The sequence below is a fragment of the Salarias fasciatus genome, chromosome 20 (genome assembly GCF_902148845.1).
Source record: "Salarias fasciatus chromosome 20, fSalaFa1.1, whole genome shotgun sequence".
NCBI lineage: Eukaryota > Metazoa > Chordata > Actinopteri > Blenniiformes > Blenniidae > Salarias > Salarias fasciatus.
Genome location: NC_043764.1, coordinates 33,377,713 through 33,395,154, shown reverse-complemented (window position 1 = coordinate 33,395,154; position 17,442 = coordinate 33,377,713). Strand labels below are relative to the sequence as shown.

The following is a 17,442-nucleotide window of genomic DNA, read 5'->3' as shown; positions in this document are numbered from 1 at the left end:
GAAGGTCTGAAGAGCCACATGTGGATCAGCTGTCTGTGGAGTGTCCTCACAGTGTCCACAGTGTCCTCACAGTGTCCACAGTGTCCTCACAGTGTCCACAGTGTCCTCACAGTGTCCACACAGTGTCCACAGTGTCCTCACAATGTCCACAGTGTCCTCACAGTGTCCACAGTGTCCTCACAGTGTCCACAGTGTCCCCACAGTGTCCTCACAGTGTCCACAGTGTCCACAGTGTCCTCACAGTACATACATGCATTTCTCAGGCAGTACAGAGAACATCGACTGTCTGCAAATCAAGAAACGCTTGTCAGATGTGTCCTGGTCTGTGTAGGTCTCTTCAGGGCCTGCCGGGTCTGCTCAGGTCTGTGTAGGTCTCTTCAGGGCCTGCTGGGTCTGCTCAGGTCTGTGTAGGTCTCTTCAGGGCCTGCTGGGTCTGCTCAGGTCTGTGTAGGTCTCTTCAGGGCCTGCTGGGTCTGCTCAGGTCTGTGTAGGTCTCTTCAGGGCCTGCCGGGTCTGCTCAGGTCTGTGTAGGTCTCTTCAGGGCCTGCTGGGTCTGCTCAGGTCTGTGTAGGTCTCTTCAGGGCCTGCTGGGTCTGCTCAGGTCTGTGTAGGTCTCTTCAGGGCCTGCTGGGTCTGCTCAGGTCTGTGTAGGTCTCTTCAGGGCCTGCCGGGTCTGCTCAGGTCTGTGTAGGTCTCTTCAGGGCCTGCCGGGTCTGCTCAGGTCCATCCAGGTCCGTTGGGGTCCGCTCTGGTTCTTCTCTTGCAGTCCTGTTGTTCAGCATGTTGGAGGATGTCCAGGTTCTGGTCTGGTCTTCTGGTCTTCTTCACATTCCAAACATGGTGATCCAAGCAGGGGGACACTCGGACCCCCGCGGACCCCGCGGACCCCGCGGACCCTCCTCACACCTGGTCCAGACTGTCACTAGAGGAGCAGGGAGAGGAGCCAGCAGACCAGCAGCAGCCAGTGCCCGGCCCAGCCCAGGTCGGACCACCTCTGGACCGTGTGGACTGCTGAGTAGCCCTGAAACAGAAGCACAGAGAGGTCACAGCTGGAGGACCCGCAGACCCCCACAACCTTTTCTAACTCCTGGTCCTGCAGAGTTCCAGGTCTGACAGAAGCCCCGTTCTGCTTTTTCAAGTCTCTCCTGCTTCATCACATCTAACTGCATTGAGAGGTGGGCTGGACCGGGCAGGACCGGGTCTCTGCAGGACCGGGTCTCTGCAGGACCAGGTCTCTGCAGGTCCAGGTCTCTGCAGGTCCAGGTCTCTGCAGGACCAGGTCTCTGCAGGACCAGGTCTCTGCAGGTCCAGGTCTCTGAAGGATCGGGTCTCTGCAGGACCGGGTCTCTGCAGGTCCAGGTCTCTGCAGGTCCAGGTCTCTGCAGGACCGGGTCTCTGCAGGACCGGGTCTCTGCAGGTCCAGGTCTCTGCAGGACCGGGTCTCTGCAGGACCAGGTCTCTGCAGGACCAGGTCTCTGCAGGTCCAGGTCTCTGCAGGACCAGGTCTCTGCAGGACCGGGTCTCTGCAGGACCGGGTCTCTGCAGGACCGGGTCTCTGCAGGACCGGGTCTCTGCAGGTCCGGGCTGGGACACCCCTGCTGTTGGTGATTCAGGACCTGAAGGAACTGGAACGGTGACGGACAAAGGAGAGAACAGCATCCCACAGATCTGAGGCCAAATTTAGAGCAGCGGGGTCAAAGTGTGGGTCGTGGCCCCCTGGTGGGTCACACTGGTATTTCAGGCGGGACATGTATTTACCACAAAAACATACCAACATATTTTCAAGTAAAGATTATAGAAACAGATCAAGTAAGAACTTTAAGAGAAGAACTTCTTCAGTCATGTGACCAGCAGCAACCGAAAGAGAAAAACTCAGCTGAAAAAACTGAAACAGAAACCTGTGAGACATGTTTTCTCAGTGTTCTTTCCCTTCCTGTGTCGCATTAACAGGTTTTGTATAAACAGCAGCGGGGGGGTCTGGGTTCAGGGGTCTGGGTTCAGGGGTCTGGGTTCAGGGGTCTGGGTTCAGGGGGTCTGGGTTCAGGGGTCTGGGTTCAGGGGTCTGGGTTCAGGGGGTCTGGGTTCAGGGGGTCTGGGTTCAGGGGGTCTGGGTTCAGGGGTCTGGGTTCAGGGGTCTGGGTTCAGGGGGTCTGGGTTCAGGGGTCTGGGTTCAGGGTTCAGGGTTCAGGGGGTCTGGGTTCAGGGAGTCTGGGTTCAGGGGGTCTGGGTTCAGGGGGTCTGGGTTCAGGGGTCTGTGTTCAGGGGTCAGGGTTCAGGGGGTCTGGGTTCAGGGGGTCTGGGTTCAGGGGGTCTGGGTTCAGGGGGTCTGGAGTCTGGCTTTGTGGCTCCGCCTCCTCCTCCTCCCGTCTGACACCTGAGCTGCGTTTCACCGAGCTTCACTGACAAATCGACTGTTAACCCCGGAATGAGGGCAGTTCTGAGATGTCAGCGTCACGGAGAGAGATAACTCAACCAGAGAGAGAAACTAACCTGTTTAACAGAGAGATAAGTAGAGAAACTAACCTGTTTAACAGAGATAACTGGAGAAACTAACCTGTTTAACAGTGAGATAACTAGAGAAACTAACCGGTTTAACAGAGAGATAACTCAACCAGAGAGAGAAACTAACCTGTTTAACAGAGAGATAACTAGAGAAACTAACCGGTTTAACAGAGAGATAACTCAACCAGAGAGAGAAACTAACCTGTTTAACAGAGAGATAACTAGAGAAACTAACCGGTTTAACAGAGAGATAACTCAACCAGAGAGAGAAACTAACCTGTTTAACAGAGAGATAACTAGAGAAACTAACCGGTTTAACAGAGAGATAACTCAACAAGAGACAGAAACTAACCTGTTTAACAGAGAGACAACTAGAGAAACTAACCTGTTTAACAGAGAGATAACTCAACCAGAGAGAGAAACTAACCTGTTTAACAGTGAGATAACTAGAGAAACTAACCGGTTTAACAGAGAGATAACTCAACAAGAGACAGAAACTAACCTGTTTAACAGAGAGACAACTAGAGAAACTAACCTGTTTAACAGAGAGATAACTAGAGAAACTAACCGGTTTAACAGAGAGATAACTCAACAAGAGACAGAAACTAACCTGTTTAACAGAGATAACTGGAGAAACTAACCTGTTTAACAGTGAGATAACTAGAGAAACTAACCTGTTTAACAGAGAGATAACTCAACTAGAGAGAGAAACTAACCTGTTTAACAGAGAGATAACTCAACAAGAGACAGAAACTAACCTGTTTAACAGAGAGACAACTAGAGAAACTAACCTGTTTAACAGAGAGATAACTCAACTAGAGAGAGAAACTAACCTGTTTAACAGAGAGATAACTAGAGAAACTAACCGGTTTAACAGAGAGATAACTCAACAAGAGACAGAAACTAACCTGTTTAACAGAGAGACAACTAGAGAAACTAACCTGTTTAACAGAGAGATAACTAGAGAAACTAACCGGTTTAACAGAGAGATAACTCAACAAGAGATAGAAACTAACCTGTTTAACAGAGAGATAACTAGAGAAACTAACCGGTTTAACAGAGAGATAACTCAACAAGAGACAGAAACTAACCTGTTTAACAGAGATAACTGGAGAAACTAACCTTTTTAACAGTGAGATAACTAGAGAAACTAACCTGTTTAACAGAGAGATAACTCAACCAGAGAGAGAAACTAACCTGTTTAACAGAGAGATAACTAGAGAAACTAACCGGTTTAACAGAGAGATAACTCAACTAGAGAGAGAAACTAACCTGTTTAACAGAGAGATAACTAGAGAAACTAACCGGTTTAACAGAGAGATAACTCAACAAGAGACAGAAACTAACCTGTTTAACAGAGAGACAACTAGAGAAACTAACCTGTTTAACAGAGAGATAACTAGAGAAACTAACCGGTTTAACAGAGAGATAACTCAACAAGAGACAGAAACTAACCTGTTTAACAGAGATAACTGGAGAAACTAACCTTTTTAACAGTGAGATAACTAGAGAAACTAACCTGTTTAACAGAGAGATAACTCAACCAGAGAGAGAAACTAACCTGTTTAACAGAGAGATAACTAGAGAAACTAACCGGTTTAACAGAGAGATAACTCAACCAGAGAGAGAAACTAACCTGTTTAACAGAGAGATAACTAGAGAAACTAACCTGTTTAACAGAGAGATAACTCAACTAGAGAGAGAAACTAACCTGTTTAACAGAGAGATAACTCAACCAGAGACAGAAACTAACCTGTTTAACAGAGAGATAACTAGAGAAACTAACCTGTTTAACAGAGAGATAACTCAACTAGAGAGAGAAACTAACCTGTTTAACAGAGAGATAACTGGAGAAACTAACCTGTTTAACAGAGAGATAACTAGAGAAACTAACAGAGAGATAACTCAACTAGAGAGAGAAACTAACCTGTTTAACAGAGAGATAACTAGAGAAACTAACCTGTTTAACAGAGAGATAACTCAACTAGAGAGAGAAACTAACCTGTTTAACAGAGAGATAACTCAACCAGAGACAGAAACTAACCTGTTTAACAGAGAGATAACTAGAGAAACTAACCTGTTTAACAGAGATAACTCAACTAGAGAGAGAAACTAACCTGTTTAACAGTGAGATAACTAGAGAAACTAACCTGTTTAACAGAGAGCTAACTAGAGAAACTAACCTGTTTAACAGAGATAACTCAACTAGAGACAGAAACTAACCTGTTTAACAGTGAGATAACTAGAGAAACTAACCTGTTTAACAGAGAGCTAACTAGAGAAACTAACCTGTTTAACAGAGATAACTCAACTAGAGAGAGAAACTAACCTGTTTAACAGAGAGATAACTAGAGAAACTAACCTGTTTAACAGAGAGATAACTCAACCAGAGAGAGAAACTAACCTGTTTAACAGAGAGATAACTCAACTAGAGAGAGAAACTAACCTGTTTAACAGAGAGATAACTAGAGTAACTAACCTGTTTAACAGAGAGATAACTCAACTAGAGAGAGAAACTAACCTGTTTAACAGAGAGATAACTAGAGTAACTAACCTGTTTAACAGAGAGATAACTAGAGAAACTAACCTGTTTAACAGAGATAACTCAACTAGAGAGAGAAACTAACCTGTTTAACAGTGAGATAACTAGAGAAACTAACCTTTTGAACAGAGAGATAACTCAACTAGAGAGAGAAACTAACCTGTTTAACAGTGAGGTAACTAGAGAAACTAACCTGTTTAACAGAGAGATAACTCAACCAGAGAGAAAAACTAACCTGTTTAACAGTGAGATAACTAGAGAAACTAACCTGTTTGACAGAGAGATAACTCAACCAGAGAGAGAAACTAACCTGTTTAACAGTGAGACAACTAGAGTAACTAACCTGTTTAATAGAGAGATAACTAGAGAAACTAACCTGTTTAACAGAGATAACTCAACTAGAGAGAAACTAACCTGTTTAACAGTGAGATAACTAGAGAAACTAACCAGTTTAACAGAGAGACAACTAGAGTAACTAACCTGTTTAATAGAGAGATAACTAGAGAAACTAACCTGTTTAACAGAGATAACTCAACTAGAGAGAGAAACTAACCTGTTTAACAGTGAGGTAACTAGAGAAACTAACCTGTTTGACAGAGAGATAACTAGAGAAACTAATCTGTTTAACAGAGAGATAACTCAACCAGAGAGAGAAACTAACCTGTTTAACAGTGAGATAACTAGAGAAACTAACCGGTTTAACAGAGAGACAACTAGAGTAACTAACCTGTTTAACAGAGAGATAACTAGAGAAACTAACCGGTTTAACAGAGAGATAACTCAACAAGAGACAGAAACTAACCTGTTTAACAGAGATAACTGGAGAAACTAACCTGTTTAACAGTGAGATAACTAGAGAAACTAACCTGTTTAACAGAGAGATAACTCAACCAGAGAGAGAAACTAACCTGTTTAACAGAGAGATAACTAGAGAAACTAACCTGTTTGACAGAGAGATAACTAGAGAAACTAACCTGTTTAACAGTGAGATAAGTAGAGAAACTAACCTGTTTAACAGAGAGATAACTCAACTAGAGAGAGAAACTAACCTGTTTAACAGAGATAAGTTAACTTCTGTGTTTGCTGGCGTCTGCTCAGCTGCTCCTTCCTGCTTTGTGGAAGTCACACTGCTTACAGGAAGTCTTTATGTTTCTGTTTTTCCACGCTGCCTGGCTTTTCCCACACTCTGTTTCCACGTTCATATGGATTATAGTTTCGGGGGTAAATACTCTGGAGTCTACACTTCCATCTGCTTTAGGAGGGAAACAGGAGATTTTGTGATGTCCTGGCAGTACTGTGGGTTTGGGAAGTTCCGGTTAAGACACTTTATAAAATTCTGATACACCATAAAGTAATTTTAATTTTCTGAACCGGAACTGGGGTGTCAGCTGATGCTCCTCAGAGACGGAGCAGCTCCACCCTGCAGACTGGGCCACGCTCTCACCTCTTCCACATCGTGCTCATCCAGTCCGGGATCGAACATGGAACCCAGGTACGTGAGGTGGAAGATGGCCACAACGCTGAAAACCAAGTTCAGGAGCAGCACCCAGAACTCCTGAGAACGGCAGAACGACACAGGAGGAGTGAGACGCCACACCGCACACACCGCTTTAACAGAGCTATGAACACTCCCAACACTCAAACAAACAGCCGCCATCATGAGGCAGAACGGCGTCCCGCAGGGACCCCGAGACCACGACAGCAGAACGGCGTCCCGCAGGGACCCCGAGACCACGACAGCAGAACGGCGTCCTGCAGGGACCCCGAGACCACGACAGCAGAACGGCGTCCCGCTGGGACCCCGAGACCACGACAGCAGAACGGCGTCCCGCAGGGACCCCGAGACCACGACAGCAGAACGGCGTCCTGCAGGGACCCCGAGACCACGACAGCAGAACGGCGTCCTGCAGGGACCCCGAGACCACGACAGCAGAACGGCGTCCCGCTGGGACCCCGAGACCACGACAGCAGAACGGCGTCCCGCAGGGACCCCGAGACCACGACAGCAGAACGGCGTCCCGCTGGGACCCCGAGACCACGACAGCAGAACGGCGTCCCGCTGGGACCCCGAGACCACGACAGCAGAACGGCGTCCCGCTGGGACCCCGAGACCACGACAGCAGAACGGCGTCCCGCAGGGACCCCGAGACCACGACAGCAGAACGGCGTCCTGCAGGGACCCCGAGACCACGACAGCAGAACGGCGTCCCGCAGGGACCCCGAGACCACGACAGCAGAACGGCCGGGCGAGGAGGCAAGGAGGCAACAGTCCAGCGCCACGACACACAAGCAGGAGTCTACATCAGCCCTGGTTCAGCACTGAGGACCCGGACCGACCTGGACCGGGTCAGGGAGCTGGACCGACCTGGACCGGGTCAGGGTGACCGAACAGGACCATGTGGGTTGTGAAGACGGCACTCACCGTCTTGTGCCGGTGGCCGCAGGCGGCCGGGCAGGGCCGGGACAGGACACAGGCGCTGAAGACCGAAGCCAGCTTCTTCCTCAGAACTGAGAAGAGAAGAGCAGACTGAGCGGCGGCAGGCGGAGGGACGCCAGCTGCTGAGTTCACCCGGTCTGAGGCAAGGCAGCAGGTGAAGCCGAGAGACGGAGACAGCCTGTAGAGTCCGGACAGCGGCCCACAGTCTGGATCAGGGCTGTCCAATGTGGGGCCGGCGGGCCACCTTTGCCCCACCAACAATCATTTCTGGCCCAGGCCCCATGGTCATATTTTTGTTTTATTCCCTAGAAAAATCTATTTCCCCTTCCTTCCAGCAGTCCAAATAATTCTTTCCATTTTTGTTGTTGTTGCAGTTCCTCTCCTGACCACAAAGTAGCAATGGGTTACAGCGGGGGGAGGGTGGCGCTGTGGAGCTCCTGTCACCACAACAGCAGCTGTCAGGTGGAGGTGCTGGGGTGCTGGAGGAGATCAAGTGTTCCCGGGAGTGCCACACCGAAAATAGTTGGGAACATGAGTATTTTTTAACAGAAATGGATTTTAAGGCAGTCTGCCCAAGCAGAAAGTCGCCGTTTTAAAGAGCTTTATATTCTTGCCACTATGAAACACGGGATTCTCATCAGTTCTCCAGAGGTGAAGGCTGGAGCCTTGCTGTGGAGGCTGACCTCCCACAGCGGGCCTGCAGGGGGAGTTACGGGATCAGCTCCCTCCTTGTCAGATGTGGACGCTTCTTACAGCGGGTGATTTTGTGAAACCGTGCCTGACGGTGGCGGCGGACACCGTGTGCCCACATCAGACGTGGGCTTCCTGTCAGATTAACGGAGCACGGTCGGCCGCCACACTGAGGATAAGGCTGAAGATGCTGGTGGGCAAAGGGTCCAGAGAGCAGGGGGGTCTCTGCCCTCGCCATCGAGCGTGACGAAAGCACGGACTTCTGGGACTCGGCCCAGCGAGGCGTTCAAGAGGACTTTGAAGTGAGTGGGGAACTAGCGGGCCAAAGGCATGGATGACTGTGCAGTGAGTTCTGGATAAAAACAAGCTGAAGTGGGAAGACCGGTCTGGAATCAGGACCGAGGGAGAACCGGCCGAACTGCGCCTGTTCCAGACGGAGACCGTCAGTCTGCTGCGTCGGTTCTGAAATCCACTGTATTTTACACCAAGAACAGCTCTGAGCCAGATCCATCGGCCTGGAAACCTGATGCCAGATGTCACTGTCTGCAGTAACAGCCGCTCACTTCTACAGCCTGCACAGTCTGACGACAGTCTGACTACAGTCCCTACAAACCAGACTACAGCCAGACCACAGCACCTACAATCCAGACTACAGTCGACTACAGTCCAGACATGGTTGTGGGAAGTAGGGGTGCGGCGGGTGCTGCAGCAGCCCCTCGCGAATGTAGCAAAAACTTCCATAATTGAAAACTAGATCACCTACTTTTATTTTATAAATAATTAATTTAGCCATGTTTCCCCATTAAATGCAATCTGATGACAGCTTGAAAATAAATTCAATTTAATAAAATTAATATGCATTCTCACAAAATGTGACGTTGCACCCGGCGCTCACACTAGCAGCTCTAGCAGTGATGGGAAGTTGGGCTCTTTTCAGAGAGTCAGCTCTTTTAGCTCAACTCCCAGATAACAACCGACTCTTTCGACTCCCTGACGACTCTTCATTGTTGCCTTAAGGTTGTAAAACTTGATAGCTTAAGTTTAGTTTTTATGAAAATCACCATAATGCACATTCTTGCGAATTCATTCTGTCATAAAAATCAATCTTGACAATTTCTGATTCACTAATCTAATCCAATCCAATCCATCTTTATTTATAAAGCACAGTTTAAACAAACCCAGGGTTTCCAAAGTGCTGTACATTAAAATAATCAATAAAATAGACATTAAAACAGAAAACATAATAATAAAGGGTAAAAGACCTGTGCACATAAAATAAACAATCTAGGTGGTGTTAAAAGTAAGGAAAAGAGCTGCGTTTTCAGAAGAGATTTAAAAGTGGCCACAGAAGAGGACCACCTGCTGTGCAGCAGCAGTTCATTCCAGAGCTCAGGGGCGGCAGCAGCAAACGCTCCGTCCCCTCTGAGCCTCCGCCTCGTTTTGGGAACCCTCAGCAGCAGCTGGTCAGCTGACCTGAGGGATGGAGGAGGTGTGTACGGGTGCAGACGCTCAGAGAGGGACACTGGGGCCAGGCCATGCTGGGCTTTAAAAGTAAATAAAAGAATTTTAAAATGAATTCTACACTGGACGGCAGCCAGTGAAGTGAAGCTGAAATCGGTGTAATGTGCTCGGACTTTCAGGAGCCAGTGAAGAGGCGAGCAGCTGCGTTCTGCAGTGGTGCAGTGGTGCAGTGGAGGACCCACTGACCCCCATGTACAGTGCACTGCAGTAATCAAGCTGAGTGGTCACAAAGGCAAGCATTACTGTTTCAAAGTGCTGTCTGTGCAGGAAGTGCTTAATTTTAGCCAGTTGTCTTCGCTGGAAGAAGCTGGTTTTTACCACAGCTTTAATCTGGCTGTCGAACTTTAGTTCCGCGTCCACTTTTACCTCCTGATTATTAACAGTGGGTTTGGCGAACTGCGCCAGAGGGCCCAGGTCGACTGGGGAGGTCACGGAAGAGCCACCAAAGACAATCACTTCCGTCTTGTTCTCATTAAAATTTAAGAAGCTTCGAGCCATCCAAGCCAGTGCTGCCAACTCCCCAGTAAGGAAAGTCGCTATTGGCTGTCCTAAAAGTCGGTAGAAGTCGCTGGATGACATCATCACCTCATTTGCATAACTGGCAATTTGCATGCAATTGTAATGGACGCTGTAGGAGAGAGGAATAACGTCATGGGAGAAGCAAAAAGTGAGCTAAAAATACCCTAAATATGTTTAGAACTACAAATGAACTTTCTTCTGTTGATTCTTGGTTTGTCAGCAAGTGAGCAGCGGCGGATTTCCGCACGCGCCATTCATTTGAAGTGTGGAGGAGTGGTGTGGGTCTGCGCTCTGCTCTGACTGCAGCAGGGGGCGCTGCTGAGACTGGCCGCTGTGAGTGCTTTGGGACGGGGGAGGGACAGCAGCTGCAGAACGAGACGTCCTGTGGAGCGTCCTCCAGAGCACCAGAAAAAGTCGCTAAATTTGTCGCTTGTTGCTTTTGACAAAAAAAGTCGCCAAGAGGCTTTGGGAAGTCACCAGATTTAGCGAGAAAGTCGTCAAGTTGATCCAAGCTTTAACGTCATCCAGACAATTTAGAAGTGGCTTGAGTGCAGAAGAGTCAGCCTTTTTAAGGGGGACATAAATCTGGCTGTCATCCGCGTCAGCCAGACGCTAGCACGCTTTCAGCGACTACTTTTCTAAATTGCAGAAGAAGTTCAAAACAATGCTCCAGAGTGTTTCTCAGCATGAGGGTGAGTAGAAAATGAGGCCAAATCGTTTTTTGGGTGGAGTATTCCTTTAAAGTATCATGCTCTACTGTGTCGAAAGCAGCAGTTAAATCTAAAAGAACAAGAATTACCGAGTGACCAGAATCAGGAGCTAAGATGTCGTTAAAAACCCTTACAAGTGCTGATTCTGTGCTGTGCAATGTTTTAAAACCAGACTGGAAAATTTCAAGGATGTTGTGATCATTAAAAAAGTCCAAAAGCTGAGAATACACAATCTTCTCTACGATCTTTGATACAAAAGGCAGTTTGGAAATGGGCCTAAAGTTAGCCACTACAGAGGGATCCAGTCCAGGTTTTTTTAATCGGTGGCTGCACAACTGCAAGTTTAAACTGAACAGGAGCCACCCCAGATGACAGACTGCTGTTAATAATACTGAGTAAGGAAGGCCCGAGAGTGGGGAAGACCTCTTTATAAAGTTGAGGAGGAAGAGGGTCATTGTGCGAACCGGATGGTTTTAAACCCCCCACAATCTCCTTCACAATGCCAGGGTCACAGGGTCGAGTGAGTCACAGACAGCAGAACAAGGGAAACACTGAGGGCTCAGAGGCTGAAGGGGAAATCAGAGCTCTGATAGAAGAAACTTTATCAATAAAAAATCACAGAAAGTTTTCACACAGCAGGGGAGAGGGCTCAGCTCCACAGTGTGTGATGCATTCAGGGTGGAGTTGATCACTTTGAACAGCACACGAGGTTTGTGACAGTTAGAGACAAAAGTATCAGAGAAATGTCTCCTTTTTGCCTCTTTCACAGAGGACTGATAACGACGCCAAGAATCCCTCAATATTTGAAAAGACGCCTCCAGTTTATCTTTTCTCCATTTACGCTCGGCTCTGCGACACTCCTGTCTGACACTGCGAGCTGCGGGTCTCAGGTCTGAGAGTTGGTTATTTTGACCGAGACACATTAGCAGTGGGAACTGCCCGGCCAAGAGCGCAGAAGCACATAGGGAGCGTTATGACAGCAGGCTGCAGCACAAGGTAAAAACACGGCTATGAGTTTGCCGCCGTGCAGTCAGTAGACATGATTTATCAACTGCTGAATCATGTTGGAGTATCAGTTTTACTCAGGCTGTATCATGTGATGCCATCATTCATCCTGTCAGACGTGTGTTCAACGTGTGTTTTTATCCTGCCGCTGCGCAGGCTGCATTCTGTGATGATTTTAAGGTTGTTGATGGTCAGCAACACGATCAGTACAAGGCATCTCATAACGTTAGGCCTGGTACCTGTGTGTGTGTGTGTGTGTGTGTGTGTGTGTGTGTCTGGCCCCACCCCCTTTTTTTTCTCTGCACCCCCTGTTGAAAATAAGTTTGCTTGGCTATGAGTCCAGACTACAGTCCAGACTACAGTCCAGACTACAGTCCAGCCTACAGTCCAGACTATAGTCCAGACTATAGTCCAGACTATAGTCCAGACTACAGTCCAGACTACAGTCCAGACTGGGATTAAGGCTGACTGAACGGACGGCAGCTCCATTAGCTCTTTTACCTTTTATGGTTCATTTCACTAAAATCTGGACCTGCGTCTGTTTTTCATCCACTTCAAGCAGCTTCAGCTACTTCAACACTTTTCAGCCATAATGTATTAAAACTTCAGCAACTGAGCCAGTTTTAGCAGCTTTGTCTTCATCAGTCTTTTCCATCAGGATAATCTCAAGCGCACATGAAAACGAGTCATTAGTGAAACCTTGTTATTCAGACCCGCTGCGATGGCTCCGAATACGTCCAACTGCAGGACCTGACGGTCTGTTCAGACGCCATGAAGCCCCGCCCATCAGACCAGCGGCTACACACCGTGCTCCACATACGTGATGAATCCCAGAGAGAGAAGGACGGCTCCCAGATGGAAACTCAGGCCCTGTGGACACAGTCAGCCAGTCAGTCAGCCAGTCACACAGCCGGACTGAACCCATGGCTACTCAGAGCAGGACTTGGACTGACGTGCAGCAAGGCGCTGGCTGTGTACGTCACCAGGATGGCAGAGAAGGTTCCCAGCCTCATGGCGTTTCTGAAGACATCTGTGGAAAGAGGCGGAGCAAACAGCCACGGAGTCACACTAACATCAACATGTCGGTGTGGGTCTGCGGCGCCGGCGGAGGGAGCTCACAGGCTTTCAGCCACTGGGACATGGGGACGTTCCAGGAAGTCACCACCAGCACCATGGAGCGAGGAGCTTCCACACTCAGAGGCCTCACCACTCGCAGGTCCCTACGGCCAGAGACACGGCGGCAGAATGAAGCGGCGAGCTCCTCTCCAGCTCCTGCAGCCCACTCACCACCGGACGTGGTCTTTCTCCTCGCTGAACCCGGCTCCGGCCAGCATGCTCGTAGCTTCGCTCAGGTGACCCACAAAGTAGTTGCTGAAGTGGAAGGACACGGCGTTCTCGTAGGCGTCCAGCCACCTGCAACACAGCGCAGCCGTGAGCCGAGGATCCAGGGGGGAGGGGCGGCGCCGCCGGCAGGACTCACACATGTACAGGTTCACACAACAGCCGCCACAAGGCTACAGCGTTACCCTCGGCTGACGTACCTGGAACGTCAGAGCGGCGGCTATGAGGAGAAGTGACGACCATCACTCTCCAGAAAGCCGCCATGTTTGCTCTAACAGATTGTTGTTGTCCTTTTTCAAACAGACATGTCCTCCACAACAAAAAACAAACCAAATGAAATAAAACACTAGAATTTGGCACTCAGAGAGGCAGACCTCCGCCACAGCCCAAATCAGTCGCCAACAATAAGAACACCGTATATGATAAAGAAACATTGTGATCGGGGGTGTGATGGGAGCGGAGTGCTGCGGCGTGCCGTGTGGAGTGGTGCGGCGCGTGGAGTGGTGCGGCGTGCCGTGTGGAGTGGTGCGGCGCGTGGAGTGGTGCGGCGTGCCGTGTGGAGTGGTGCGGCGCGTGGAGTGGTGCGGCGCGTGGAGTGGTGCGGCGTGTGGAGTGGTGCGGCGCGGGGTGGTGCGGTGCGGGGTGGTGCGGTGTGTGGAGTGGTGCGGCGCGTGGAGTGGTGCGGCGCGTGGAGTGGTGCGGCGTGCCGTGTGGAGTGGTGCGGCGCGTGGAGTGGTGCGGCGTGTGGAGTGGTGCGGCGTGTGGAGTGGTGCGGCGCGTGGAGTGGTGCGGCGTGTGGAGTGGTGCGGCGTGTGGAGTGGTGCGGCGTGTGGAGTGGTGCGGCGTGTGGAGTGGTGCGGCGCGTGGAGTGGTGCGGTGCGTGGAGTGGTGCGGCGTGTGGAGTGGTGCGGCGCGGGGTGGTGCGGTGTGCGGGGTGGTGCGGTGCGGGGTGGTGCGGTGTGTGGAGTGGTGCGGCGCATGGAGTGGTGCGGCGCGTGGAGTGGTGCGGCGCGTGGAGTGGTGCGGCGTGCCGTGTGGAGTGGTGCGGCGCGTGGAGTGGTGCGGCGCGGGGTGGTGCAGTGCGGGGTGGTGCGGTGTGCGGGGTGGTGCGGTGTGTGGAGTGGTGCGGCGCGTGGAGTGGTGCGGCGTGCCGTGTGGAGTGGTGCGGCGTGTGGAGTGGTGCGGCGCGGGGTGGTGCGGGGTGGTGCGGTGTGCGGGGTGGTGCGGTGCGCGGGGTGGTGCGGTGTGTGGGGTGGTGCGGTGCGGGGTGGTGCGGTGTGCGGGGTGGTGCGGTGCGCGGGGTGGTGCGGTGTGTGGGGTGGTGCGGTGCGCGGGGTGGTGCGGTGCGCGGGGTGGTGCGGTGTGTGGGGTGGTGCGGTGCGGGGTGGTGCGGTGTGTGGGGTGGTGCGGTGTGCGGGGTGGTGCGGTGCGTGGAGTGGTGCGGTGCGCGGGGTGGTGCGGTGCGCGGGGTGGTGCGGTGCGCGGGGTGGTGCGGTGTGCGGGGTGGTGCGGTGTGGGGTGGTGCGGTGTGCGGGGTGGTGCGGTGTGCGGGGTGGTGCGGTGTGTGGGGTGGTGCGGTGCGCGGGGTGGTGCGGTGCGCGGGGTGGTGCGGTGTGCGGGGTGGTGCGGTGTGCGGGGTGGTGGTGCGGTGTGCGGGGTGGTGCGGTGCGCGGGGGTGGTGCGGTGCGCGGGGTGGTGGTGCGGTGCGTGGGGTGGTGCGGTGTGCGGGGTGGTGCGGCGCGGGGTGGTGCGGCGCGTGGAGTGGTGGTGCGGTGCGTGGGGTGGTGCGGTGTGCGGGGTGGTGCGGTGTGCGGGGTGGTGGTGCGGTGCGCGGGGTGGTGGTGCGGTGCGTGGGGTGGTGCGGTGTGCGGGGTGGTGCGGCGCGGGGTGGTGCGGCGCGTGGAGTGGTGGTGCGGTGCGTGGAGTGGTGCGGTGCGCGGGGTGGTGCGGTGCGCGGGGTGGTGCGGTGTGCGGGGTGGTGCGGTGCGGGGTGGTGCGGTGTGCGGGGTGGTGCGGTGTGCGGGGTGGTGCGGTGTGCGGGGTGGTGCGGTGCGCGGGGTGGTGCGGTGCGCGGGGTGGTGCGGTGTGCGGGGTGGTGCGGTGTGCGGGGTGGTGGTGCGGTGTGCGGGGTGGTGCGGTGCGCGGGGTGGTGCGGTGCGCGGGGTGGTGGTGCGGTGCGTGGGGTGGTGCGGTGTGCGGGGTGGTGCGGCGCGGGGTGGTGCGGCGCGTGGAGTGGTGGTGCGGTGCGTGGGGTGGTGCGGTGTGCGGGGTGGTGCGGTGTGCGGGGTGGTGGTGCGGTGCGCGGGGTGGTGGTGCGGTGCGTGGGGTGGTGCGGTGTGCGGGGTGGTGCGGCGCGGGGTGGTGCGGCGCGTGGAGTGGTGGTGCGGTGCGTGGAGTGGTGCGGTGCGCGGGGTGGTGCGGTGTGCGGGGTGGTGGTGCGGTGCGCGGGGTGGTGCGGTGCGCGGGGTGGTGGTGCGGTGCGCGGGGTGGTGCGGTGTGCGGGGTGGTGCGGCGCGGGGTGGTGAGGCGTGTGGGGTGGTGCGGTGCGTGGGGTGGTGCGGCGCGGGTTGGTGAGGCGTGTGGAGTGGTGAGGCGCGTGGGGTGGTGCGGTGCGCGGGGTGGTGCGGTGCGCGGGGTGGTGCGGCGTGCCGTGTAGAGTGGTGAGGCGTGTGGAGTGGTGCGGTGCGCGGGTGGTGCGGCGCGGGGTGGTGCGGTGTGCGGGGTGGTGCGGCGCGGGGTGGTGCGGCGCGGGGTGGTGCGGCGTGGGGTGGTGCGGCCGCACGCGGCGCCCCATGCCACACAGGCCCCCTGTCGGCGGGCCTGCCCGACCATGTGAAAGACTGCCCTATTGCTCAATGATAAAGAATCCTTAAAACAATTCCTGGATCCAGACAGTGATCCGGATCATCACCAAAATTTAATGGATTCTAAGTTAGCCCAGGGCCCACCTTTCCACTAAGTTTCATTGCAATCCGTCTGTTACTTTTTCCGTAATGTTGCCAACAAACCAACCAACAAACCGACGTGATTCCACAGCCTCCTGGCGGAGGTAAAAAAGCAAACCAGAAGCATCAACAGCTCTGGGAGCTGCATCGCCGAGTCTTCTGCTGTCACTTACTGGCTCCTGATTCAAATCACTTCTACCATTTTCCTCCAGACGGTGTTTCTTGTCGCCTCCAGCAGGACGCCAGTTTTTCCCTCCAGTCATTCTCTTCAGTAATCAGTTTGCGGTTCTGCTGAGGCGGGTCTGCCGGACCACACTCTCTTGGCAGAAGTCAAAACATTTTTAACAGGTACGGATCATTTTTCTCTACATTGTCTTTTAGAACACTGAGATTTCACAGGTTTTTTTTTTCTTTACTGACCTGACCTCTGACCTCTGTGTGCTCTCGTGTATATTTTAATCTAAAACAAAGTAATTTTACAGTATTTCCAGAATATATGTGAAATATCTGCTTCTGCTTCCACAGTCTCTCCAGCAAGGCACTTTCTTATTCAAGCATCTGTTTCTTTCCTTGGGTGTAAAAAAGACACGGATGCAGTTCCACGGTTTGATTCCCTGATCACACAGCAGGTTCAACACTGCTGTCCGCTGCCTCCCACTGGGACAGTGTCTGTCTTTATTTGTCCTTTATTTTATCATTATTTTGTCCCACAAGTCCACAGATGATCGGATCCATTTGTTATTTGACTTTTTCTTTCTTTTCCAGTGGAAATAGTTTATCCTCCACATCCTTCTTCCATCTCTTTCCCTCTGGAGTCCAGCGGGTCGCGTCACGTCGGAACAACTACTCTCCCGTCCAAACAAGGCCTGGTGCTGAACAGAGACGGCTGACGAGCACCACGAGGGGGGCGGGTACGGACAGGAAGTGGTTTGACGGAGCGTCGGAGTCAGCTGACCTTACCTCTGTGTGGCCGGGCTTCCCTGGACCGGCACGAACACGGAGAACAGGTACGGGGCGACGCAGGTGGACACCAGCAGACACAGCTGGCTCTTCAGCAGGCAGAGGGCCGCCGCCCACAGCCAGGACCCGGTCTGAGGGCAGGACCAGCACCAGGACCGGGTCAGCTAGCAGGACCAGGACCAGGACCAGGACCAGGACCGGGACCGGGTCAGCTAGCAGGACCAGGACCGGGACCAGGACCAGGACCGGGTCAGCTAGCAGCTCAGGGAC

General features: G+C 52.6%; 1 protein-coding gene across 3 annotated transcripts in view; it reads right to left on the bottom strand.

Moving 5' to 3' along the window:
* Positions 1-388: 388 nt before the first annotated feature.
* LOC115408582 (protein-serine O-palmitoleoyltransferase porcupine-like) overlaps positions 389-17,442 on the bottom strand; it is a 21,421-nt gene continuing 4,367 nt past the window's right edge. For all 3 annotated transcript variants that reach the window (XM_030119425.1, XM_030119426.1, XM_030119427.1), the window contains 8 exons: positions 17,173-17,303; positions 13,214-13,339; positions 13,046-13,146; positions 12,880-12,956; positions 12,733-12,796; positions 7,467-7,552; positions 6,489-6,599; positions 389-1,021 (listed from right to left, as the gene is read on the bottom strand). In XM_030119425.1, coding sequence (XP_029975285.1) covers positions 923-1,021; positions 6,489-6,599; positions 7,467-7,552; positions 12,733-12,796; positions 12,880-12,956; positions 13,046-13,146; positions 13,214-13,339; positions 17,173-17,303 — 795 coding nt within the window. In that variant the 3' untranslated portion in view covers positions 389-922. The remainder of the gene's footprint in view (positions 1,022-6,488; positions 6,600-7,466; positions 7,553-12,732; positions 12,797-12,879; positions 12,957-13,045; positions 13,147-13,213; positions 13,340-17,172; positions 17,304-17,442) is intronic.